The sequence below is a fragment of the Tiliqua scincoides genome, chromosome 3 (genome assembly GCF_035046505.1).
Source record: "Tiliqua scincoides isolate rTilSci1 chromosome 3, rTilSci1.hap2, whole genome shotgun sequence".
Taxonomy (NCBI): domain Eukaryota; kingdom Metazoa; phylum Chordata; class Lepidosauria; order Squamata; family Scincidae; genus Tiliqua; species Tiliqua scincoides.
In genome coordinates, this window is record NC_089823.1 from 85941422 (window position 1) to 85959915 (window position 18494).

General features: G+C 42.8%; 1 protein-coding gene across 2 annotated transcripts in view; it reads left to right on the top strand.

The window, feature by feature from the left end:
• The window catches only part of ZBED1 (zinc finger BED-type containing 1), a 133122-nt gene that overhangs the window by 97191 nt on the left and 17437 nt on the right, over positions 1 to 18494 (top strand). For both annotated transcript variants that reach the window (XM_066621648.1, XM_066621649.1), the window contains one exon: positions 11536 to 11743. In XM_066621648.1, coding sequence (XP_066477745.1) covers positions 11536 to 11743 — 208 coding nt within the window. The remainder of the gene's footprint in view (positions 1 to 11535; positions 11744 to 18494) is intronic.

Genomic DNA, 18494 nt, shown 5'->3' on the forward strand with positions numbered 1-18494 from the left:
TCCATAGAGGAGATCCTTTGGGAAATGAGAAACAATACCCTGCTTTCATTTTTAAGAGATTGACTTGGCAAATATCTTAATGATATTCCAATAAAAAAACTGATTTCCATGTGTGGCATTTTGAGAGATTCTGCCTTTTTTGTCACTGTACTTTATTGAAATTGTATGCACATAAGAGGGGGCATATATTGTAGTTATAATCCTCCAAATTTATTCTAGTTAGAATTTCTCCTGAGTGGACAGCTCCCTCGTCCTTTTGTAAAAGTTGATTAATTACTTCAGGAGGGGCATTGTAAATTACACTTCAGGCCTCCATATACTTAAGATGGTATAAATGACCTGGAGACAGGGTTGAGCAGTGAGGTGGCAAAGTTTGCAGATGACACCAAACTTTTCCAAGTGGTGAAGACCAGAAGTGATTGTGAGGAGCTCCAGAAAGATCTCTCCAAACTGGCAGAATGGGCAGCAAAATGGCAGATGCGTTTCAATGTAAGTAAGTGTAAAGTCATGCACATTGGGGCAAAAAATCAAAACTTCACATATAGGCTAATGGGTTCTGAGCTGTCTGTGACAGATCAGGAGAGAGATCTTGGGGTGGTGGTGGACAAGTCGATGAAAGTGTCGACCCAATGTGCAACGGCAGTAAAGAAGGCCAATTCTATGCTTGGGATCATTAGAAAAGGTATTGAGAACAAAACGGCTAATATTATAATGCCGTTGTACAAATTGATGGTAAGGCCACACCTGGAGTATTGTGTTCAGTTCTGGTCGCCGCATCTCAAAAAGGATATAGTGGAAATGGAAAAGGTGCAAAAGAAAGCGACTAGATGATTACTGGGCTGGGGCACCTTCCTTATGAGGAAAGGCTACGATGTTTGGGCCTCTTCAGCCTAGAAAAGAGATGCATGAGGGGGGACATGATTGAGACATACAAAATTACACATGGGAAGGATAAAGTGGATAGAGAGATGCTCTTTACACTCTCACATAACACCAGAACCAGGGGACATCCACTAAAATTGAGTGTTGGGAGGGTTAGGACAGACAAAAGAAAATATTTCTTTACTCAGCGTGTGGTTGGTCTGTGGAACTCCTTGCCACAGGATGTGGTGATGGCATCTGGCCTGGATACCTTTGAAAGGGAATTGGACAAGTTTCTGGAGGAAAAATCCATTACGGGTTAGAAGCCATGATGTGTATGTGCAACCTCCTGTTTTTAGAAATGGACTATGTCAGATGCAAGGGAGGGCACCAGAATGCAGGTCTCTTGTTATCAGGTGTGTTCCCTGGGGCATTTGATGGGCTGCTGTGAGATACAGGAAGCTGGACTAGATGGGCCTATGGCCTGATCCAGTGGGGCTGTTCTTATGTTCTTATGTATGCCTCACTTCATGAGAAGAACAAAAAGTCACACCTCTTTAAGATCTGTTTTGTTTACCTCCTAAGGCAGAGGTCCCAAACTCTCCGGGAGAGTATGGAACCTTATAAATCTTTGTGGGGGGATGGGCTGTGCCAGCACTCCCATGATTACGCCTCCACAGCAAAAAAGAATTTTTAAAACTCACAGGGGGTCTCATGAAAACTGGAAGTTGGTCACAATCTATTTCAGTGGCACAGGGAAGCCCCTTTTTAAAACACCTTTTTTCACTGCTGCAGCATGAACGTGGGAGCACCGGTGCAGCCGCTGTGAGGTTGCCATGCTCCTTAAGGGGGTAGTGACCGGTTTCCCCTGACGGGGGCAGTTCCCAAACAGTTCCCACAGTTTGAGAACAGTGACCCTAAGGAGTTTTCTTAACCAGCCTAAGGGATAGGCTGCAGTTGGTTCAAGATGGAGGCCCCATTTTAAATCAGTTAACTGTTAGCATAAGCTGTGAGTTGGAAAAGTAGCTTCAGTATTTGCTTATATAGCAAAATAGAGCACTGTATCTGTATTTGCTAATAGAGGCTCTTAATACCTTTAGAAACATAGCACATAATAATAGCACAGTAAGAGTAGCCATTACTTTATGTCAACCTAGCTCCCATCTATTTTCTTTGTCCACCTTCTGTATCTTGCTAACTGAATGCCATTGTTACAGGCACTATTCAGGGCCTGCACTAGTGGAACATATGTCCTGCTAGTGCACACTGTCGCAAAACTGCTATAAAATGCCTTGCAGCAGCATTAGTAGCTGGTGCACCGGCAAGAAGGCCACATACTGGCACATATACTGGCAGCTGTTGGGATGCCTGCCAGACCAGGTAAATCCAGGGTAGGGAGAGGGGAGGGTAGTGAATGGGGAAGAGATGAGGGCAAGGGGATGGTTGGGTTGGGCCCAGGGGGGGTGGGATTGGCAGTGCTGGCACATGCCATATCCCAACCCCCTTCCTGGGCCTGATTCACCTACACAGATCAACTTGGACTTGCGCCAGTGATATCGCTGGTGCAGGTGTGAATTGACCTATTGTAGCCGATGGGGCTTAACCCAGGGCAAGGGGACAAATGTCCCCTACCCCAAGGAGACCTCCAGCAACTAAAATTCCCTCACAGGATGCAATATAAAACCCACACCAGCACTGCTGCATCACCATGTGCGAATTTAGTTAGGATTGGGCTGTAAATTACATTTGGACAAATAGCTTCAGTGATTTCAACCCACATACACAAGGGACTGAAAGCCAAAGTGGTAATTTCATCTTGAACACACCTTTTTCCTGAATATTTATTGTGGCAGTGTCACTCTAACAACATGATAGATTAAGAGGCCCTAGGCGGTTTTGCATCAAAAAGCTACCTAAGTAAAGTAGACATGCTTATGATGAACAAGTCTCTGGAGTATTTTTTTTTTAAAGCTTCAGAAGCTGTCTTGTTTCTTTGAAGCTTTATTTGAGTAGTTTTAGATCTTGGAAAATTTAAATGGTGAATATTGGAGCTCTACACATTATGCCAAATTAAACTCTTCCCCCTCCCCTCATTTAAACACTATTTGTTTGCAATTACAGCGGCATCAATGTCTTACTAACTTACTATAGGCTATTACTGATCATGTGATATTAATCTGGCTTTCCAGCTCTGCTCTGTTTTACTTTATGTGATAAAATGAGTTGCACTGGATTTTGGATTTTGAACTACTAATTCAAAATTAGGGAGGAGAAGTTGAGATACATGCCACAATATTTCCCAATTTTTTGAAACCTAGACATTGAGATCTTTCCTTGAATAATATTGGAAGCATATGTCACTCATACACTCAAAGATCTATTTTGTATTTCCTCAATCAGCTCTGACAACAAGGGCAGGAAAAACTTCTTGAAACTGCAGGGTAGGCCATTGTTGCTTCCCTTAAAGTTGCATCCCCTTTTCCAGGTCTAGGCTCAGGAACAGGACTGTGCATTCTGAGAAGTGGTGATGCCTCTCTGACTCTCTCTGGGATCTGAAGGCAGCTATATTCTGTGATGGTTCACTATGCTGTGTGTTAAGCTTGAAACCTGAATCCTATGCCAATGGAATAGAATTGCAGATTTTGTAAGAGAGAATTGCAAAGGCTGTGACAACTTTTTTCATATCCACGCACTCCTTGTGCAGTAGCTAAAATAAAGAACTGCATAGAAGTGGGGCTTGTTTATTGCACATAATAATCTACGATGCCTACCACTGTCTGTCTATTGCAAGTGTAGGTTGATGTTGAGGGGGGAAAAAAAAAACTACTGTTTTTGCTATATCATATAGTTCATGCTAAAAACAGATGCACATCCCAAACCTATTGGGCTGCCTTGTAGGTGGAACTAGCATTCCCCCAGTGCTAGCTGCTATAAAGCAGCCTTAAAGCGTGGTCTGGCAGTGCATTGAGTACTGCACTGCCAGAGCATCAGCAGGAAGGCCAGAGCCTTCCTGTATGTGTCACCATTCTGTTAGCCACCTGCTGGAGCAGGTAAACTAGCAGGGGAGGCAAGAGGGGGTGGGGAGCAATGGGACGGAGGATGCAAAAGGAGGTGGATCTGGCAGCGATGGGGCACGCCAGAATCTATCTCCTCTGGCAGCTGGCACAAGTCTTAGAAGACCCATTGTGGTAGAGGAGGCTTATGGGGGGAAGGGATTTTTCCACCCCACCCTTTCCAGATTCTGTTATTAAAATACTCTCACGGGGGCTAACACAACAATAAACCATAAACAATGCAAAGAAAGCACAAGATCTAATACAATGAAGTTGGCAACCTTCAGTCTCGAAAGACTATGGTATCGTGCTCTGAATGGTGGTTCTGGAACAGCGTCTAGTGTGGCTGAAAAGGCCGATTCGGGAGTGAGTGACAATCCCTTCCACACTGGGAGCAAGTGCAGTCTGTCCCTGGTCTGTCTCCCTGGCTATGGGCCTTCCTTCTTTGCCTCTTAGCCTCAGACTGTTGGCCAAGTGTCTCTTCAAACTGGGAAAGGCCATGCTGCACAGCCTGGCTCCAAGCGGGCCGCTCAGAGGCTAGGCTTTCCCACCTGTATAATGTCAGTAAAACAATGATCAAAGCAGTGTTACATGCACTCAACATACAGAACTGCAATAAAAGAGAGTAATTATATATCGCTTTTCAACAAAAAAAAGTTCCCAAAGCAGTTTACAGAGAAATACAAATAAATATGTCCCTGACCCAAAAGGGCTCACAAACTAAGTCTAGGAGATGACTCCTGTGCCTTTAATAGTTCCACATAAGGAAGAATGTTGTTAGTTGTGTCTTCTGCCAGTAAAACACTACTTTGTTAAGAGTAGCAGTGAATTCTGATACATCTGTGTTTCATGCTAGAGCAGGGGTGTCCAAACTTTTTGGCAGGAGGGCCACATCATCTCTCTAACAATGTGTTGGGGCGCAGGGAAAAAAGAATTAATTTACATTTCAAATTTGAATAAATTTACATAAATGAATATATTAGAGATGGCACTTGAATGAATGAATGTCTTGCAACAGCTCAAGGCCTATAAAAGGCCTTGCACAAAGCAAGGCCAGCCTTTTCTTTGCTACCGCTGCCGCTTCACAGATGTGAAACAGCAAGCAGAGGAGGGAACCCTTGTCTCACAGCTCATGCAAACGGTCAAACAGCTGGACATGAGGCTGAGACAGTTGCATCAGGCCAGTGTGGGCTCCAGCAAGTCTCCAGAGGGCCAGAGGCTCGTTGGAGACTGGGGTCTCCCTGAGCGCCAGATTGGGAGTCCTCGAGGGCTGCAAGTGGCCCTAGGGTCGGGGTTTGGGCACCCCTGTGCTAGAGGTTATGCAAAGCATTTGCTCAGCTTATATAACTAAAATTTTGAGGCACCCCTGAAGAACCTTAATAGGTTTTGTGAGTTGTGTGTTTCTTTTGTCAGCCTAGAAACAGTGATACCTTACAAACCTAAGTTGTAAATCGCTACAAGCCCAATCCTATCCAATTTTCCAGCACTGATGAGGCTGCAATGCAGCCCCAAGGTAAGAAAAAGAACATTTCCTTAACTTCAGGAGGTCCCCCCGCACCTCAGGATGTAGGGCATGCCTCTTTGCTGTGGCTGCATCAGTGCTGGAAAGCTAGATGAGATTGGGCCCTAAGTAGAATTTTTGGGCGCTTGTATGCCTACCTGTTTCTTACAATGTCCTACAGCTAAGGCTTATGTATCTGCATTTTGCATATGCATTTTACCTCCCTATTAAAAGCCACATTGCACTATATAGAATGCAGTACCTTTGCTGCAATGTACAGCAACCTATCTGTTCTCAGATGTATTCCTAATATATTAGTGAGCCCTGAGACAGATTGGTACCTTGGAAATCAGACTGAGTTAGACTGGGAAAAGAAGTGTCATGATTTTTGACACATAAAATATACAAGTGGCTTGTACCACACAGGAAATCCTATCTGCTGGCTACGGTGAGGTTAATTATAGCTGTCAGTTGTGAACCCAGCACAATTACTTGTCTCTGAAGCATGGGCTCAAACAAGCAGACAGGGTGGAAAAAAACCTCCAAAAACCTGGAAGTGACATCAAGTAGCTACTTGATGTATTATTCTGACCTCATGTCAATCAATATGCGCCAGTCTCCCCTCCAGGTGTTCACATTTGTCAGCAGTAGAAAAATGAATAGAAGTACTCAGGACCTTGCAGGAGGCCAGCTCTGTTTCCAAGGTAATACAAAAGCTCCTTGATAGCAGTGGCTAACCCCCCCCCCCCGCCTGCCCACACAAATAGTTACCTGGTTCCCAACTCCCTTGTAGTGGTTTGTGAACCACTTTACTGAATGTTTGACAGTAAAGGAGGACAGGAATAACTTTAATCCGAAAATTTTAAGCTACTGGGCTCTTGCTTCAAAATTCTATTACATGGTTCCTGAGCAATCACAAGTACTTTATGTTGTAGGAAGGGTGATTCCTATCTGAAGCCTTCCCATTTTTTCTGGAAGACATTCATTAATCCTTAAAGTATAGGGATAGGCAGACTGATTAACTCAGTAGTGAGGGAAAGGAACTCAGAGCATCTTGGTGGCATAGCTCTTTATTATTATTTCATGCGGATTTCAGGTTGCAGCTCAGATATTGCAGATTACAGGGCTGATCATTGGTAAGCCTTGACAGAAACAAATTCTAATCTCTGCAGCTGGCATGTAGCAGTTTATAGACCTAACTAAGAACTGGTTAGTCCCCTGTTCAAGTATCACCTCTGCCATTAATTTACTAGATAGACTTAGGTGAGCGACTCTCTTGTTTCTCATACTTCCTTCAGCTGTATGAGGACAATAATAATCATTTACCATACAGGGTCATAGGAAGAATTATAAAACAATAGTGTATGTGAATGCTTTCAATACTCAAAAGAGGTATAATAAATGCTATGTTCTATTGTTCATTTCTTGACAAAATCCCCCATGCAGCAGGGATCAATGCTGAAGATATTCTCAATATTTTTCCCCAGTTAGGATTGCCAAACCTGGGGGCAATCAAGAAACAATGAGTGCATTTCTTGAGTGGAAGCAGGTATTTGCTAATTTCTGCATGTGGTTTGGCTTACCTGCATGAGTTTTCTGAATCTTTTCCATAAACACTTTCTATAGTTTATCAGTGTTTTTGCTTGTGGAAGTAAAAAGAACCTGTTCTGTTTGTACTGCATTGCAGGGTGACTAATCCTGCCTGGAAAAAAGGAGGGGGGGGGGTTAAATTAGATAGCCTTTGGTTGTTATAGCAGTGCTTCTCAAACTGTCTGGCAGTTTTTTTTTCCCTATACTGTGCCAGGGACTGGTACCATATTTCTGCCATATGATTACAATTGGTTCTTGTAATGGACTGTACTGGAAATTTGAGGCAGACCAGCAGCCAATGGCTCACAGACTTTGAGCACCCTTTGAGCAGCACTGCCTTACATATTTCACTTTTTGTAGTTTTGTGATCTGGGAATAAGTACTGCTTAATTTTTTGTTTTGTACCTGAGAGCCAGTGTGATGCGGTTGGTAGAACATTGTTTGTGAAATGGGACTCCCCAGGTTCAAATTCAATCATTCAGGCATGAAACTCATTGGTTCATGGGTCAGTCACTATCTTTCAGCCAATCTGCTGTCCATGGGAAGAACTTTGTGTCAGGAACAGCCTTGACCTGTTCCACTCCCAGATTGGCATAGGGGTGGTTGCTTCAAGAAGGGCTTACTCTGTGCCCTGCTGCCATTACTCAGGCATCAGCACTGGAGGACAAAGTCAGAGTATTCATCCTCAAGAATAAGAGCAGATATAGTGTGAGGGACTCTGTTGGTTTGTTCAAGGGTGAGAAACTCATGTGGAAACCCGTGTTGTGATGGAAAGCAGCTTTATTCAGATATGTCTGCCTTGAATATCTAAATGGCCCTGAATGGCAGGATAAAAATCTGTTAAATACATTGTTGTGAGAAGGAAAAGGCAAATGTTATAATAAATAGGCAGATTTTGAAATTTGCAGGAGAGGTTGCCAACTTGGGCCTTGTGACATCCAAAGCTGTTGTAATTTACGCCTGTTCTTTTTCAAACATTGTTTCTAAACTTTTTTTAATATGTGTTGGCACTAATCCTGAGCTCTTTATACAAGTAATAAATCTAAAGTAAAAAATGTATCCTACAAACACACTATAACCAAAGCCAACAGAATGAAATTCTAAACCAGACATTTTCAACCTTTTTCAGCTCACGGAACACCGACAAGGCACTAAAATTGTCAAGGCACAGTATCAGTTTTTTACTTACATTAAATCACTACATTACAATTAATTGTTAATAAAATTAATACAATTATATTATTACATGACAAAGAAACTCACAAGACGCTTGGAGAGGAAAGTATATGTGATTGTGAAAAGGATGAAAAATGTTATTAAAGTGTTATGAGAGAAAGTGCTGGCAAAGAGAGATCAGATTGAGCACATAGGAGAGCTGTGGGGTGAGGGGCAATGAAGAGACGTGAGTGAAACAGCTACAGGATTCAGCTGGAGTGGGGGGAAGAGAGAACTTGAAGCAAGTGATTCTGAACCTTTGGAAGGTGCGGAGGAGTGAAGGGAGGTGCTGACTGCAGTTATGAGATTTGGGGGGCAGTGTGCTTGTGGGAGGAAGTGGGATGGGGAGAAGTGCCAATTACATGCTCCTGTATTTAAGAAAAAAAAGTGTGATCAAAAACCCAATCCTAGGCATGTCTACTCAGAAGTAAGCCCCATTATAGTTAATGGAGCTTACTCCCAGGTAAGTATGGAGAGGATTGGGGCCCAATGCCCTTCCCCTAAAAGGCAAAAGCCAATGCAGGGAGGGTCATTTTGGGGAGTCACAGGCAAACTGTGGCAAGGAAAAGGGACTTTCCAGGACCCTTTGAGCCAGCCAGTTCTTAGGCTGGTGGCCTCAGCAGACTCACTCACTTCATACCTGCTTGCCTGCTCCTGACTCCCTCGTTCTCACTCACCCTCTGGGACCTCCTCCAAGCTTCTCTGGTCACCCAGTCAGCAAGCAGAGGAGGCAAGGACTTAATACCCAATCCTAGGCGTGTCTAATCAGAAGTAAGCCCCATAATATTCAATGGGGCTTACTCCCAGGTAGATCAGGATGGGGTTGCAGCCTTCACCTTGCACGACAGCAGGAGGTGCAAAGCAGCCATGACCAGCCCCTTTGATGGCTGCCTGCTGCTTTTCCTTCTGCCGCGCATAAGGCTCAAAGCAGCCGCTTCCCCCACGTGCGTGGCTGCTGCCTGTCTGCTCTGATCTCGCGGCACACCTGAGGCAGCCTCGCAGCACACTAGTGAGCTGCGGCACTGCGGTTGAAAAACGCTGTTCTAAACAGTGGAAGCTGAAGTTAACAATAAAGCATCCCAAAAAATTATTTGGAAACCTGAAACTCAAAGAATTTCATATGACATTTTCTAAGGATTCCTTCAACCACATGTAAGATTTCTCAAGTGTCATATGTCAGTTCAGCTGACTTCCTGGTCAAACCCATGTGAGGATTGTTCTGACTTGTTAGCTCAAACATGCAATTGAGGGGATTAGCACTACAGTCAGCATGGCCCAGTCCAACCAGCAGATTGCTGAAGAACTATGTAGTGTAATATGCTGCGCAACTCTTCACTCCATTGTGTGAAGTACTACTTCACCACCTTCAGGTTTGGCCACTGCTTTGGCTGCCAATAGCACAGATTACACCATTGTGAACATAGCCTAAGAGTTACTTGTATATAGATTCAGAAGACTTCAGAAAGTTCCTCCAAAAATAGTATCATGTGGGTTACATCCAGACTCAAACATGTCTTGAATGGTAAAATCTTAAATTCAAACATAGAGTGATGAGTTTTTATACTGCTTTTTATCTGCTGTGATTGTATGTATTCAGTATGGGTAGAAACCTTTTCTGTTCCTTCTGAAACTTCTTAGTGTTTTGGTGTAAGGGATGTTGAAGGGAAGACTGGGCATTATGTTTAGTGATTAGTGACTGGCACCCACTTCCCTGCTCCTTCATCCTTTTAAATGAGGGGAAAACTGGGAGTAATTGGGAAAGGTAGATTGCTGCTTCTACCCCAGCCTGGGAAACAGACACAAGGAGACCACCTGGGGATTTTCCCCACAGTCAGTATCAAAGAACTGCTGATGGATATGTAGCTTCAGTGTCATTCTGCTCAGCATGTGCTCAGTGTCTTTGCTTAGAGGTTTTCTGTTCTGCCTAGAGGATGATTCATGATGTGACCAGGGTACTCAAAACATTTTATTAAATGCAAGTGCAAGAATAAGTACGAGTATGTTAACTAGTAATCCTGACGTGGCAGATGTTCCCCTCTGCATAATAAAATGTGTTTTCAATTATTCTCAACATTACCTCTGATGTGTAGTGAGACTTCACTAGATGGCATGAAAGACCTGAAGTGATTGCAAGAGAATGGTCGTCATGAGGGTTCTTGGAAATGATGCTGAAACTATCATTTTCTTGACACTAGCATGCTAAATACTATGTGGAACGGAAATACTATGAATTATTAAGAAGTTGATTTGAGAGAGTAAATAGAAATAACATGTCATAAAATGTCTGTATTTTATGTGTATTTTTGGGTATATTTTGTCAATTTTTTCATGTAAAACTCAGCTTAAAACTCCATAGTCCCCATCTCTTGTCTTTCAAAGCTGGGATGTAAATTACAAAAGCTTCTACATGGCTTGAGTGGAGAAATTAGGAGAGAGAAATGCAGATTAGGAAGCAGCTAAGACTAGCAAAACTGATTCAACCAGTTTCAAGGTGCCTAATCAGAGTGGTCAGGAGGCAGGCACTCCTCCAGTCAGAGAGCAGGATAACGTCCTTCCAGCTAACTCCCAAGCAGATGAAATTTCCCTCTCTCTTATCTCCTCCTTCACCATCTATCACGGGCTCTAGCAGGGAACGCAGAACAGGGGGGAGCCACCAGCATCCTTGGGGAATGCAAGGGAAGTCTGATGGTCATGAACATCCAGGTACAAAGACAGAAATTGGTATCAGCCAGAAACCATAAAATTCTGTGCTGATTTTAGCCTCTCTTTTCTCTGCCATATAAGCTCATTCACAACTCCTAGGAAGCTAGCTCTGAGTTACAACACATGCATGAGCATACCATTCAAGCCATAGTGGCTTTTTAAAGTAAATCTGGTAGTCATGGTCTTGTCTCTTAAGATCTTTGGAGCAGAAGATTTCTGTTTCTGGCATAACCTGTTTTAGGTATAAACCTAAAATTGGCCTTATGGAAGTCATGGAAAACTCAGTAACAAGGCATAAGGATTATGAACTCTGACATTCATGTTCTAACAGCCCTAGTGAGAACCACACCAATGTGCTATTTACAGTTTGTTTAGATAAACAAGAAGGTTTATCAAGAACCTGTGCCATAAATAACTCAGTGAATTTGCTGAAATAATCATGTTAGTTGTTGTAAGCCATGTGTTTATAGATGATAAGCCTGTTTGGGGAGGGGGGGTAATTTGAGTTGCTGCTTTCTTCTCCTGTCTTCTGAATATTTTAAACTTGCGACCAAGCATGGTTGCATCTGATGTGCTGTCTTCTGAGTATCCCCCCCCTTTTCCCCCCTGCAGTTGCTTCTATTCACCCTACGGAGCCTATGCCCAAAGCAAACTTGCCCTTGTATTGTTCGCCTATCATCTACACTATCTCCTAACAGAAGAAAGGAGCCACGTGACTATTAATGTTGTAGATCCTGGAGTAGTGAATACCGATCTCTACCAGAATGTCGGTTGGGTACCAAAAGTGGTCAAGTGGATGACAGGCTGGCTACTTTTTAAGGTAGGTGAAAAATATAATAATTTCATTTCACGGCGATATCTGTTGCTTGTCGTTTAATATGTTTGGTGCTTTCTAGCATCGCTAATACTACTTGCAGCTATTTTTGTTTATTTTTTCTTTACTATTCTGCTAACATGAAATAAAAATACTTCTGCCTCAGGACTTCAGCTAACAAAGGGACAGCCAATTGGCAGCACATAGGCAGCAGTGGTGCTTGCTTGCTTGCTGCTGCTGGTAACTGCCTGGGCAGCATCACTTAGGTTAGCAGCTGCAAAAGAGGGCACCACATCCAAGCTTGCTGGACAGTCTTTACCTTCTGGGAAGAATCTCTTCTTGGCTGAGAGGCAGGTATCATCGACAAGAGTAACACCAAGGAGAAAGACTTCTGCTTAGCCCCCACTGGCCCTGTCTTGTTCTCAGCCAGCAGCATTCTGGCATAGCTTGTATCTTAGGTTTAGTGACCTCAGTTGTTGTCCTTTCTGGGAGGGCACAACTTTTCTATGCAAGGCTCTTCTTGTTCCTACTTGGACAAGGCCACTTATTTGAGTTCTACAAAAGAGGAGACTTTTACTTCCCTAGCTTGTTTTCCTTGCTCAGGTTCTCCCCTCTCTGTAGTTGGTACTGAGACTGGTGAGTGCTGTTTGACAACAACTTTGCTTACCTCCTCATCTTTTGCGTCTGGAGCAAGGCCAAGCAACTGCACAGTTACCTCTTCACCGACATGTCACTCAGTCAGATCCTATGACATTCTGCAGCACCTCACAACAAGCATATGCCATTTTGAATGTTGTAGAGAAGGTGAATGAGCTCTGGATCTCAAGCTCTTGGTCATTGGGGTATAAACTCAGCAGAGAAGGATGGCAGCTCCCATTTTCCTTCTTTCCTAAGGAATAAAGCTCCTCTGTCATTGTCAGGTGCGGGTTTGGAATGTGGCAACAGCCAAATGGCAGCACATTCTGCTGGCAGGAATCTGCTGATGGCAGGAATCTGCTGATAAGTGGCGCACAGATCAGGAGCCATATAAATACGGGCTGATCAACTGTTACCCTGCACATGTCTGATCTTGGCAGCTAAGCAGGGTCAGGCCTGGTTAGTACTTGGATGGGAGACCGCCTGGGAATACCGGCTGCTGTAGGCTTATACCATAGTCTTTCGAGACTGAAGGTTGCCAACCAACTTCATAGAATTTTCCAAGCCAAGGCAGCTCAGAGAATTTGTTACACCATTTTTTCAGTCATGTCATTAAACAATAGAATGTTCTCATCTCCTCCCCCCCCCGCCCCCATGAAGGAATGCATTCAAGTAGTAAAACATTCCCAGAGAAATCTGGAAAATTGATTTTCAGTCAAGTGGCAGACTCCACTATACATTCCAGTGGCAAGTCCAGCCTGACAGTGCATCCTTGAAGCAGCAGAATGTCAATGTGGTTTGGGGATAGTGTGTTGCACCTTCTCCAGGATAATCAGGGTGTGTCTTTATCCATCTACATATCTCTGGTTGTATCCGTATCTCCCTTTACCAGAGGTTTTCTGGGTAACCTTGAAAAGGTCATTATCTCCCAGCCTAAATGTCCTTTGAGCTATAAGGATGTAAATACGTATGTTAAATAACATAGGACCAAATCCACTCCAACTTTCCAGCCCTGGTGTAGCCATGTCAATGAGGTGTACGCTGCATCCTATGGTGGGAGGGTAGTTTCGGAAGCGTCCACAAGATAAGGGAACATTTGTTCCCTTGCCTTGGGGTTGCATTGCAGCTGCACCAGTGCTGGGAAGTTGGATAGGACCCTTAATCCTCAAAATAATAGTAGTTTCTGGTCTTCAGGTGGGCATTGCTGAGACTGCACTTGCTAGGGACATGATTGTCCCCATTGGGAAGGCACTCTTGGACTGGAAATTTCCTTTAAAGGCCTTAGAGCTTTTGGCTCTATTACTAAAGTTTTCTTGGACGTCTCTTATCTTTTTTACATATGTTTTTACATATGTTTTTTACATATGTTCAGGCCTGATCTTTACTTGTAGCTGGGAAATATTTAAATGTAACCAACTTGATGTTCTGATCATCCCATAATCTTCACAAGAGACTGTCAACTCTCGTCCATTTTTGAGTCTGTCAGCATAGGCCTGTGTCAAATCACCAGGGAAGCCATCAAAGTCCCCATCATCGAGAGTAAAGCATTTTTAAAGTAATGTGTATAGTAGGAACTAGAGTACCTCAGGAGACTGGCTCTCAGCCAGGCATAGTACATGCTCCAATTCCATGTATTCAAGGAGATAACATGCTCTGCTAGCCAAATTTTAAAAAAAACAACAACCCCAAAAAGCCCTTCAAGTGTTCTTTGCTTCGCAAAGTGACTGATTGGTGTGAAGGGATAAGAGGTGAATCCTAGATTTGAACTGGCTCAGTCAATCTTGGTTTTAAAATGAAAATAAAATAAGGGCTCAGTACAAATATTTCAATGTTAAATGTCAGTCAGCTTCTATTTGGGCACACAGTGGTGTAGGGAGAGATTTCCCCTTGCCCCACATATGCACCTTCATTTCTCAAATACAATTCTGTGAAATTCTATTAATATCAAATTTGGGATAATCAAAAAGGCATTGCAACTAATTCTTTGAGAGGTTCTGTTGCTTCTGCAACTTATAGGGCAGAATCAATATGTATGAATCAATATGTAGGGCAACAACTTGCATATCTGTCCTTACATTAACTAGACACTGTTGCATTAATCAATTTTTCTTCTCTGATTAACTTTTGGTTGAACTGTTGTCCAAAGTTTGTTCCAGCAAATGAGAACCTAGTTTCTTCCGAGGATGAGGCCCTACCCCCTCAACATCCCAGAAGTAAGGGCTGCCCCATACTTTCCTTCCATTTCCATTCTCAGTTTCTAGGGTAGGCCAGTCTTCCTGACCATAATTAAACAAACAAATGAACCAGGAGATCCTGACAACTGGATGCAGAAACATGAGCAACAAATTATAAACAATTTTTTATTTTGTGTGTGTTTTGAGTTTTTCAGTGTTGGATTTAATTGAGTCCAGTAAGACTTCCTTCTGTCTCTCCTTCTTAGTTTTGTCTGTAGCTGTGCACCATTGTGTGCTTGTACCATTGGATTTTTTCTTACGTTTTAATTTATAATCCTTTATTTGTGTGGGCCAGGACTTTTCTTCCAGGCTCTGGACTCAGCTAGAGAGCCGAGGGGAAGCCTGCCCTTTGGCTGTGTTTTGACTGATTGACCCTATCAACAAAGAGGAAATACTTCCTTCAGAAATAGAGACTATCCCCCCAAATAAAGACTGTATTGAGAACAGAAATGTATAATCAATTCAGATTTTCTTTGCTTTAGTATCTTCTCACAGTTGAGAGAGATGGGCAGCCCGATCCTATCGGGTTACTCCTGCGGGCTCTGTACTCACCACCAGCTCGAGCTGTCACAAAGACGGTTGTGGTGGTGGTGACAGTGAAGGGCTGGTGCAGAGACCAGCATCAGTTGGCGCTGGATCTCAGCACCATGAAGACTGCCAGTTGGCATTGCTGCGCCACTGGCTGTCAGTAAGCTTATTTGACTAGGGGGTGGAATGGACAACAGTGTGGACAAAGCCCAGGAGGGGTGTGAAGGTGGCAGTAGAGTCTGCCGCAGAATCCTGTGCTCCCTTCTGATCCCGGAAACCCAACATGGATCTCCTCAGTTCTGCACATGCTCAATGGCAGGAGCAGATGTGAATAGATCCATTGGGATTGCCATAGATTGACAAAGGGTAAGGGAACATTTGTTCCCTTACTATGAGAAGATCTGCAGCTGCTTTCCTGGCCCTATAGCAGGGGTGTCCAAACATTTTGGCAGGAGGGTCATATCATCTCTCTGACATTGTGTCGGGGGCCAGGGAAAAAATAATCAATTTACATTTCAGATTTGATTAAATTTACATAAATGAATTTATTAGAGACGGAACTTGAATGAATGAATGAAGGTCTTGCAGTAGCGCAAGGTCTATAAAAGGCCTTGCACAAAGCAAGGCCAGCCTTTCCTTCTCTGCCACTGCTTCATCACAGATGTGAAACAGCAAGTAGTGGAGTACCCTGGTCCCACAGCTCAGGAGAGAGGTTGAACAGTTGTCCTCATGCTGAGAGCAGTTGCATCGGGTCAGCACGGGCTCCAGCAAGTCTCTGGAGGGCCAGAAGCTCATTGGAGACTGGGGGCTCCCCAAGGGCCTGATTGGGAGCCCCTGAGGGCTGCAGGTGGCCCCCGGGCTGGGGTTACCACTGTATATAGGATACAGTGGTAGCCATTTCAGCACTACGGTAGCCCTGGGCGATAGGGAAGCATAGGATTGGGCCCTAATAGATTATCCCAAATCATCAAATCTCCATATTAATTTATTTGCATGTTAAAATTTTCTCAAGGTTATTTTTACCATGCAAATTTCAAGTGGGGAATATTTCTTGTGTATATGACACAATGGAATGACAGGTGGTGTTTAAAACAGGTAACATCACATGGTATAGTTCTTAGACCAGCTGTGCCTACCTCCTGTGACACTGTTGCACAAAAAGCATTTCAAAAGGGATGCTAAGGCTTGCATTTCATCTGGAACACACTGGTTTTCTGAATATTGCTAATGGAGGAATGGATATCCCAGCCAATGTCAGTGTCTCATTCAAACAGCTATTGCAAGAAACTTAAGCTGATTTTTAACTGTCACTTCTCAGTAGCAAACAAGGTTTTGGTGTTTTTTTTGTTGTTGTTTGTTTGTTTTTTGGAGCTATTGGTTCTTCTGGTGCTATACTTATAGTATGTGACAAGACTGTAGAAATAATCACAAAGTGAAAATTTAGCTTGTTTGTTATTTCACAGTAGAAAGAGTTGACTGAAATCCAGTTATATAATGCTGAAAACATCTCATTCTAATCAGAAATATATAGTGTGAGAGCTGGACCTAGATAGTTTATCTTTGACAGGTGAATTTCAAAACCTTGATATGAATACAGCCCTAATCTAGTTAAGTGCTGTATAATACGAAGCAGAGAGTTTGAAACCAAATTATGAATGTAACAAAACCATATTTTCATGGGGCCTGACAAATGCTCTTTAACGGGTTTTGTTCTCCAGCTTGCTTTTTACTTTTTAAAAAAAGGCATGGTAATTTGCCTGAAAAGAAACTACAGCTTCTTAAAAGAAACAGAATCCATTTTATTACTTAAGTATATGTTGCTTTTTCTCTTGTGTGATTTGGACTCAGAGGCATTTTTTTAAAACTCTGTTTGCTTCACCTGCCGACACTAATTTTCTTTTAGAATATCGAAGTAGAAGCCGGCATTTCCCACCATGTTGTTGCAGTAAGAGACTGAATATGTAATGGTTTCAGCTGCTTCTTCTGTCATTCTGCTTTCCTTGTGTGTCAGAATGGATAATTGGCTCTATCAAAGAATGAGCCAACTACTAAAAGCTGTCATTGTGGTAACCCCTGATATTTCCATGAAGTAGCTTAGAAGACTGTTATATTGACAGTAAGGAGCGTATTCTGACAGATCATTACTGCATGGAATTTACATTACTTATATACTGAAACTCCAACACTTGCGTAGCACGATTTCACACAATCTAGAAGTCTTTGTATGTCTAACTTGTTAGACAGAATTCTCATACTACCACCAACTTTTTATCTATCTATCTAGCTAGCTAGATAGCAGCTAGCTAGCAGTCTGCAGGAATATAATTTAGTCTTTACTGAATGGACCACCAAAGCTTTCCATAAGCAAATGTAGAAGTAGGACAGGCTGAAGAATCCATGAAATATAAACTGGAAACAATTTAAAGGAATAACTTTTAGTACTGTGGTTGGAATTCTGGTGAGAAAAATGGAGACAAGTTAATCTGTCCCACACATATAGTTAAAATGGGATTACCAGTTTACCCAATCCCAAATGGGATTACCAGTTTCCCAGTTTCCCAGAGAGAAACCTTGAAAAGCCTGGAGCATATGTGCACCATCTTCCCATGTTACCCATCTCCCTTCTTACATCTTCGTCAGGTCCTCAAATTGGGAACTGTTCTTTTTGGTGTATGTTCATCATTCAAATCAGCAGAACTATCAGAATATTATAATGTATATAATTATATTAAACATAGTAATATTATAATATATATTATATTATAATTATTACAGTATATGCTATTAATTAATTAATTAATTAATTAATTAATTGTAAAAATAAATAATTATGAGAGCAACATGTGCAAGCCTCTGCGGAAGCGGAATTTCCGGTTTCGTCGCGCTTGGAACTTTCACTGTTTACAAGCTGCGGAGAGCCATGCAAGCGTTGTGCTGGGCTCCCCACACCCCCTGGACCCTGGGAACACGTATGGTTTGTGAAAAAAATAGCCCCCCTCCCCCCACAGGGGCACAATCCTGGAGATCACTTTGCTGCCCCTGCAAAGATTTACCCCGGGAGTAAATCTCCCGGGAAGTTTGAGGACCACTGGTTAAATGCATATACCTAGTAGCCTGTTAAAAATACAGATCTGCAACATTTCCCCAAATGCAGTCACATACCATGATAGCATCAGGTCAAATATTAAAAATAAAATAAAAATGAATGGGGTCCCATCCAAAAATGGCTCACAACCCACCTAGAGCACAATCCTAACCAGGTGTACTCAGAAGTAAGTCCTATTTTTTTCAGTGGAGCTTATTCTCAGGAAAGTGGTTAGGATTTCAGCCCTAGTGGGTCCTGACCCACAGTTTGAGCA